At 35.5% G+C, this 9,537-nt stretch overlaps 1 protein-coding gene across 1 annotated transcript; it reads right to left on the minus strand.

Moving 5' to 3' along the window:
• Positions 1-8,636: 8,636 nt before the first annotated feature.
• LOC133795684 (uncharacterized) lies at positions 8,637-9,457 on the minus strand. The gene is made up of 2 exons (XM_062233141.1): positions 9,359-9,457; positions 8,637-9,281 (listed from the first exon to the last, which is right to left on the minus strand). The coding sequence occupies exons 1-2, from the start codon at positions 9,455-9,457 to the stop codon at positions 8,934-8,936; spliced, it is 447 nt and encodes a 148-aa protein (XP_062089125.1). The 3' UTR covers positions 8,637-8,933.
• Positions 9,458-9,537: the final 80 nt, after the last annotated feature.

A 9,537-nucleotide genomic window follows, 5' to 3' on the forward strand; every position in this document is an offset into this window, starting at 1 on the left:
CGGAGCTCGACACTTCAAAGAACCAGACAAGCTAAGGCCATGGTGGGCCAAGATGTCAGTTATCTGACTAGTTGAGGTAATCGAGCTCCAATAGTGCTCGGCCTCGAACATTTCTTTCCTCGGCTGTGAGGAAGAAGGTTCCCCCATTAGTGAAAATTGAAGTTCTCCTGGATTGAATGCGACAGTGACCTTTAGTGCAGGGTCGAGGGGAATCGGCCTAGGCCCTGAGTTGGACTCTGGATAAAGAGCCTCCCGAAGAATTCTCCTCTTCTTCTCTATGAACTCGTCTATTTGGCGACGATAATGAGCTTGAATATCCTCCTGCTCGTGCGCAAGCTCGTACTCCCGTATCCGACGTTGATTCCGGGCGAACAGCGATTCTGGGCTCGGGGTTTTTGGCTCGTAAGGGATTGCCAGCAACGACCCCCACCGTCTTTCCAGATTCTGTGACATCTAGCGAGAAAGAAAAAATGGTGAGGGCCATGCATACAAGAATTACGAGTACGATAGGACGAGCTCAGAGTCTAGGAACAAAACAAGCCATATATTAAGACGCTTATTAAAGAGTTAGGACGTGCGTTCCACGAGAAAGGGAGGAGAGTGGATAATTTTTTGAAAATCTCGAAAATCAGGGGAAAAAGAGTGGCGGATAACCAGAAAAGGCAGCCTTGGGTTTCGTGCATTTGTCAAAGCCAAGGTCTTTTACCCGAAATCTTGGTGTACAAGAAACGTCTCTTAAAATTTTAAAACCCAAAAAACATGAATCTTACTCAAACATCAAAACTGGGTATGAACCAGTGATGTAAATTCAATATGGAAATCTAAAAAAAAAACATAAGAGCCTATCGGATAAAAATCCCCTAACGTATTATGCTAAGAAAATAAACTAGTACATTCAAAGACACAGAAAGAACAGTACGAACAAAAACTGGCAAAAGGGAAAACAAAGATTGCACACTTACACAATAATGGCGATTGCAGAGAAATTGCTGACTGAAGGAGAGGCTGCAAATATGAACTCACGTACTCGAGCAAACCGGAGGTTCTTTGCTTTTTTGGCTGAGAGAACATGCACGAGATAGAAGTTTTCTAAGATGGCCTCTGGTTTCGTCCTTTTCTTGCTCCTGATGAACGAAAATAAAAAAGAAGATGATGAATGGGGTCTTATATATATAGATGGAAAAAGGGGATTAATCTGGGGCGTTGAATGAAATCCTTGCAAGATCCAACGGATGGGGATTACTGATAAGATGGTACCGAAAAGGTGGCAGACGAATGATCGTGGGCATGTTTCCAAGGTACTCAAGTATCATAAGTGAGCAATGCCCAACTGACGCGTGTCCATTTTCAGGAGTATGATGGTACGGTTCCCGAAGAAAGTAATTCAAAAGTTTCCTTCTCTTAGGATTCGAACAAATACTTTTGAGGGGGCAAGATGTTATACCCAGATTTCGAGCCATGTTAAATGTGACCTCGAAAGCTGGATTCACAGCGAATGAACCCATAAAGTTCGAAGTATGCTCCAGGATTAAATATCGAGCCTGCAAGACTCAAGACGACCTCGAATGTGGTGGCCTCGAAACGTTCACGATCTCGAAAGGTAGCTCTCGAGACGCCTCTATCCTCAGGAATGACCTCGGATCAGGGACTCCGAGCCTGACGTACGTACTATCTCGAAGCCATGTGACCTTGGGAGATGTCATTAGCTCGAAAGCTGATGAGAAATCTGGGAGATTAAGGCCTTGGAGATATATGATAATGACTTTGAATATCTATAAGTGTTGTTTATAAGGGGCGTGCTCTGCATTTATTATTGTAAATCCCATAAAATCATGGGATATTATTCGATTAGTTATACGCCCCCTGGTCTTCAGGGGACGTTTCCTTTTATATCGAATTGCAGGCATTTAAAGCCATTTAATTTATTTACACAAAAAGAGTAACTACCCAAAATATGTGGGATAGTATTCTGCATCCTTCTCTATAAATAGAGAAGTCGTGCACCATTGTAATGGACCGAAATTCTGAACCTTGAGAGAAAACTCTGAAGAATTCATGCTTAAGAATTTTCAGAGATAATCTTGAGTTTAATAACAGGGACTCGTGGACTAGGCAGATTTAACTGCTGAACCACGTAAAAATCGTGTTTTGTGTTGTTATTTTTTAATTGGTCATTACTGTTTGTTGTTTACGTGCTCTTCTTTCACTGTTGACGAAAAACGGCGTCAACAAAATGCTTGTTGCTTTTCAATTTCCTCGGAAGTTCATTGATCTCATCATGGTGTGTATCAAAACCCCTAGATTTTCCTTATTACTTAATGGTGAATTGCATGGTTTTTTTGAGTCCAAGAGGGGTTTAAGACAAGGTGATCCGATGTCCCCGCTCCTATTTGTGCTTGGCATGGAGTATTTGTCTAGATTAATGAGAGAGGTGGGTTCTCGGCATGGTTTTAAATATCATGACAGATGTGATTCTTTAAAATTGAATCATATGTGTTTTGCGGATGATTTTTTGTTATTCTGTCATGGGGATTTCCTTTCCATCCTTTTGCTATTGAAGGGCCTAAAACTTTTTTCATTGACTTCTGGTTTGCTGCCTAATGAAGAGAAATCAGCAGTTTATTGTAGTGGCATGCAGGAGGCAGAGGTGTCCCGAGTGCTGGAAATGTCAGGATTTACTCGAGCTTATCTTCCTTTCAGGTATCTTGGCATACCTGTTTGCTCAAAAAAAAATTCAGCAGCTAAGTGTAATGGTATTCTTGAGAAAATGGTTGCTAGAATCAAAGTTTGGAGCACAAGGAACTTGTCTTATATGGGAAGAGCTACTTTAATCAACTCTGTTTTAATTACTATTCACTCTTATTGGGCTCAAATAATGATTCTTCCTAAAAGATTATTAAGGGATGTTGAAGCTGTTTGCAGAGCTTATCTTTGGAAGGGTCTGGCTGGCAGTAATAGTCCGGGTTTAGTAGCTTGGCATCATGTGTGTTTTCCCAAGAAAGCTGGGGGTTTAGGCTTTAGGAAGGTTATTGATTGGAATATGGCTGCAATGGAGAAGTATGTTTGGGAAATTGCCACCAAAAAAGATAACTTGTTTGTGAAATGGATTAATAGTGTATACTTGATGGACAGAAACTGGTGGGATTACCAGGCGCCTCTGGATTGCAGCTGGTATTGGAAGAGGTTAGTTGTTGTCAAAGATGCTTTCAAAGCTAAGGTTGATCTGTCTAAATTTGCAGCTTTGAGGTATAGCATTAAAGCTGGTCATGACCTTTTGTTTGAGCAATCTCTTGCTGTTAGCTGGAGCAAAATTGTTTGGGATAGGCTGAGCATTCCGAAGCATAGGTTTGTGCTGTGGCTGGTTATGTTGCAGAGGCTGCGTACTAGAGATCAGCTGCATAAGTTTCAGCCTCTAATGGATCAATCTTGTCTGCTTTGTGGTGATGATATTGAGAGCATTGATCATCTCTTTTTTCACTGTCATTATAGTAGGGTCTGTTTGCAGAAGCTTAAGCAGGGGTTGGGTTGGAATTCGGCCTCTTTAAACCTGGTGCATTTAATTTGTTGGATTCATAAAGCTAAGAGGATGAGTGTTATTCGGAAGAGCTTTTTGTATGCTGCGCTTGCAGCTCTTGTTTATCATCTTTGGAGAGTTCGAAATGATGTGTTCTGGAACAACAAGTTATGGCTTGTAGATAATACTGTACAAAGAGTAATTAGGGAGCTTCAGGTTAGGATCACTCTTGTAATGCCTAAAAAGGCTCAAACCATAGATAGAGATTGGGTCTCTAAGCTCAGTACAAATTAGTTGTATTTGTGGTTGGTTTGGTTGGTTTTGTATTGGTTGGTTGTAAACTTTGGCTTTTGAGTAATACATTGATTCTTATTCATAAAAAAAAAAATAAACTGACATTAAGGGTTTTATTTTAACTGAAAAAAAAATTATAACCGTGTATGCAAATTTTTAGGTTAACATGCTGAATTTCTTTGAACACAATTTTTTGGTTAATGTGATAATATATATGTTAACACGATTCTTTTGGTTAACAGGATAAAAATCTATTAACAAATTAGAAAAAATCTTGAACTTGATTTTTTTATTTGGAATTTCAAACTTTAAAGCTTTTATTTAAAATAGTAAAAATTGATCCCTTCAATACTGTTATATTTTCTAGGGCTTGATTTTTTTTATTTAATTTTTTTTATTTGGAAAAACCGTCAGTTTTAAATATGGTCATGTGTTTAACCATTTTGTTGAGATCTTTTAAAAAAAAATATCAAGTTCAAATTTTAAAAAAATAATATCTCTAATTTAATAGTACTCTTATATAAGGGTTACATATCCATTATTTTTATAATCGTAGAACTTTTCTCTCTCAAAACAGTATCCATTTTGAGTAAATTGTAGGCCTAGAGTTCAACAAGAAAATATAATCAAGGTAAATCATTTTTGCCACACAAAATTACCTCTCAAATTCTTCTTTATGTACATTCATCATTGATTTACTCAAATTCTTCTTTATGTACATTCATCATTGATTTATTAACCATTTTTTTCTCAAATCAGGTGATCAATCTACACAGTGTTCAAAGGTAAATCGACACACAAAAGTAATTCAAATTCAACAAAATATAAATTCAGTTATGCTTTACTATATTCATCTTATAGACAAAAAATAAAGTCTCAAATTCTTTATAATCATACATCATTGATTTACAACCATTTTCCATTTTTTTTCTAAAATAAGGTAGTCAATCTACGCAAAGTTCCAAGGTAAATCGACACACAAAAGTAATTCAACTTCAACAAAAGACAAGATAAATTCAGTTATGATTTACTCTATTCATCGTATACAAATTCAGTTATTAATTTCTATATTATGCTATGTGAGTAAAAATATTTTAAATGTTTTTAGTTTATGAATTTAGTGAGTTTAAAATAGTATCACAATAAAATAGTAAATAGAGAAATAAAATCACTAATTGCTATGCTAATAATAGCCAAACACAATATAAAATAGTAGATAGAGAGAACTATGAAAGAAACCTACAAGCAATTAAAAAAACTTAAACAAATAATGCTAACAATACATAAATAAAAAAACTTAGATCTAGAGCTTGGGATTGTTAAAATCTAACATAATTATATTAAAAATCCTTGCAGCCATTAAAAAAGAAAACCAAAAACATTTAAAACTTATATTTCCCTCTGAAAAATAAAGCTATTTGCATGCTCGATTACTACTATCCACACCAGAGACTCACTGTGGCATAAAACTTAGTAGCCAGATAAGATGACACAGATAAAATCTAGACTTTCTAATTATAGCATTAAGACTCCCACTAAATTACTACTAACTCATGAATACAGTTAACAAGGACTAAAGAATACATTTATTACGTAGCTCTTCTTCTAAACTATGTGAAACATATAGGAATAGGAGGTCTAATAATTTAATATAGTGCAATCTTTATGTAAAGTTATAACCTTTTACTTTATGCACATTTAAGATACACTAAAGTTTATACTACCTGGATTCCAGGACCATTGATACTTCTAGAACCTGTACACATATAAACTAAAAAAAAAATTAAATGATATAAGAGTGGGAAGGAAAAGAGTGTTTTAATAATTCTTCTAACTAGAAGTCTCCACTACAACAAAAAATACAATTTGCGTCAGTTTATAACTGCCACAATTGAGTTTTTGCGTTAGTTTAATATGTGACGCAATTGCCCATGACGCAAACCAGAGTAGCATTTGCGTCAGTTGGGCACTGTCACAAATCTGGTATTTGTGGCAGTGCCCCACTGACGCAAACTCCAGGCATTTGCGTCAGTGGGGCACTGTCACAAATCTGGCGTTTGTGGCAGTGCCCCACTGACGCAAATGCCTGGAGTTTGTCCTCAATATACCTCTGGACCTGCGGCCGCAGAACACTCTTCCTGCGGTCGCAGGATTGCTCTACTTTCGCCCAGATCTCTGATCCTGCGGCCGCAACATGCTCTTCCTGCGATCACAGGATTTCACCCATTTTGCCCAACTCTCTGGTCCTGCGGCCGCAGAAGGTGATTCCTGCGGTCGCAGGATTGCTCTAGAAACCACACTTTCATCAACAAAAAAAATTTCATCTTATTTTTTTCTTCTCCCCCAACTGACGCAAATGTTAAAAACGAGTATTTTTTGCGTCAGTTGGGAACTGTCACATAAAGTATTAACCAGGGAAATTGCAAATGTTTATGCCAATTTCCCTGGCCTATTCTGATTAAAAAAACAGCAGTAGAAACAGAAAACACAGCAGCAGAAACAGAAAAACAACTGTATAAATTTTTTAAACATTTATCTAAAGTTAACTTTTCTATTCAAATCTACAAAAGTAATTTAGATTTCAATGTTAATCTATGTATATAGGGAGACTTGTGTTCTAAATCTCTATGTATTAAACCTCATTTAACTAAAATTTCCTCACCAACTTGCTCATTTACTAAGCAAGACACGCCAAAACTAATTCAGCCCACTCATCCCGTACCTCGTTGATTTCGTTAGTCGAATATGGTGCCGTACTCGTAAACTAATTAGAAAATATTAAAAATAATAAGTTAGAAATCATCCAAATAAAATAATGAACGATAGATTAAATTAAAATTAAAAGGTAAAAAAATACCTCATTTTTCAAGTAGGCCTTTGGTCTAGGCTGTGAAATCAACTCTCTAGCAAACTTCATAATGTAAAAGCCACACTCGGTTGGCCCAGTTTGGTTTCGACACTATTACAACATAGTTATACAAATTTAAGTATTATATTTAGCAAGTGATTATAATAAAAATATGTCAAAAACTTTAATACGATAAGTAATAAAGTTTACTTACCTTAGGAACACAAACTTTAAGATTGATTGACTCTTTTTGTCTTCGGTGAGTATCATATAGATCCAATGCCCTGCACAAAATATTAATATTTACCCAATTATGAGTTTGAAATGAAATTATAAATTAATTAAGTAATATGTATAACTTACATGATAATTATCTCCTTGATTTCTGTGCGAAAATGTGAGTTTACAGGATCCAAAAAAGCTACCGAATGACTATGTGGCTGAATTAATATTAACATCCAATGATAGCTACAATAAAAAAACTTGCGTAAGACATTTATCAAACTTCTTGGTAATAATTCATTAGGGAAATGTTAACAACTCTGTCATTCCCTTATCACTCCACCCATGTTTGGCTTTTAAGTTATACAACCTAAGCAGCGCTGATAATTTAGTGAACCTTGTACAATTAGGGAAAATAGGTTTCTCAGCATCTTCTAAGATTGACTGAAATTTGATTGGATCCACATGTGATTCATATTGTGCATCATCAATCATCTCTGCAACATCATCAACTTCATAATCAACATCAAAATACTTATTATTCTTAGATGGTCCCTCATCAGTCCCTTTCATTCTTTCACCGTGCAAAAACCATACTTTATAACTTTTGTCGATTCCATCCCTAAATAAGTGGTCTTTTATTTTAAAAATTGGCATCCTCACAACATTACCACACTTAACACATGGACAAGGAATACTATTAGGAGATTGAGTATTTCTTGCACAAAATTCCAAGAAAAACTCAACTCCATTCCTATATTTCATGGATAACCTATTCGCTGACATCCAATCTCTATCCATTGTCAAACTTCACACAACAAAAAAAACAAACAAACAAAGCAACAACCATTAACAATTAAGTTTGTGGATTACTTAATTGACAAGTAAATAAAGGAAACAACATGTCCAAAAAAAATTGGGCAGCATTTCCCCTATTTCTATCACATTTCCCAAATTTAAAATGTGCATTTATATAGCACATGATATACACAAAAATATCCAACTAATCAATCAAACATGCATAATTCTCAAATTACTAAATCCTAAAAAAAATTGACCAGCATTTCTCCTATTTCTATCATATTTCCCAAAATTTAAATAAACATATATTCATCACATGAACACAACAAACCAATTAATCATTCAAACATGCATAATTCTCAAATTACTAAATCTTACAAAAAATTGGGCAGCATTTCCCCTATTTCTATCATATTTCCCAAAATTTAAATAAACCTATATTCATCACATATATACAACAAATCAAGTAATCAATCAAACATGCACAATTACAGCCTTATATCACCGTAGCACACAGTCCCAGATCCTATCTCCACTATTTTATAATTCGTACATGCTACTAAGTTCAATATATTAATTATACATTAAGGTTTAAAATATTACCTCTAATATAAAATCCTCCAAAGCTTGATCTCCACTACAGGAAAAAGGGGTATTAGCGACAACTTTTTTCGTCGCTAGAAGGGGATTTGTCGTCGCTGGAGGCTTCAGCGACGACATGGTCGTCGCTAGTTGTCGTCGCTATAACCCGGTCGCTAATTGGTTTTTATTAGCGACGATTTCAGAATTGTCGTCGCTAGAGGTTCTAGCGACAACATTGGTCGTCGCTAGAACCGGATAAAATTCGTCGCTGGATGGCTTCTTATTTCCGTATTTGCGTTTTCTCTAGCGACAACTTCTTCCCTATGTCGTCGCTAGAGGCCTCATATGTTGTCGCTAGAGATATATATATTTTTTAATTTGCTTTTTTTCTATAATTATTATATATTTTATTTGATTTTTTTTATTGAAACATAAATAAATCTAATGAAATTTTTTAATTTTCTTTTTTTTTTATAATTATTATATATTTTATTTGATTTTTTTTTATTGAAACATAAATAAATCTAATGAAATTTAATAATCATAAAATTTTATAAATATAATGTTCCAATAAAACAAAGTAAGTCTAAATAAAGTAGAATGTGATATATAATATTTTCCTAAAGTCAAATTACATAAAGTATAAAGTCATAAATAATGTTCTCCAGCATCCTATTGAGTAGGAGGTGTCGGATCCTGACCATCACCTGGCTGAGAAGATCCAGAACCTAAGGCTCCACCAAGTCTAGCCATGTACTCCTCAACGATTCGGAGACGTTGGACCACATCCCGCATCTCTTGTGCAATAGGGGGCGGTGACGGTGGTTGAAGTGTGTCAGTCACTTCACGTTCCGCGCTCGAGCGAATCCTACGACCAAGTCCTGTCTGATGGCCCCGACGGCGTCCAAAGACTGTCTCAACAAGGGCAATGTCGTCCACCTCAGTTGTGGCAGTACTCGCATTGGAGGTGGTCGTAGAAGATTGTGTATACTGAGTTTGACGTACCTCCAGCAACTTTTCCTGTATTATTGAATTTTTAATACAACTATTGCAAATTTACAAAGTAAGAAAAATATAAAAAATATACAATTACTTACATAGTTATCACGCGCTACTTGACTAACCCAACCTCTCCCTTCTTTATATTTAGTATCCATCCAAGTTTCTGGAATGCCTGAGAGATGACCAGTTTGCATATTGCGCTAATATACAAAAATTATTTAGAAGTTTAATAAAAATATATGAATTTTTTAAAAAATTTAATAAGAAAAAATAC

This window comes from Humulus lupulus, chromosome 8 (assembly GCF_963169125.1).
Source record: "Humulus lupulus chromosome 8, drHumLupu1.1, whole genome shotgun sequence".
In the NCBI taxonomy this organism is placed as follows: Eukaryota; Viridiplantae; Streptophyta; class Magnoliopsida; order Rosales; family Cannabaceae; genus Humulus; species Humulus lupulus.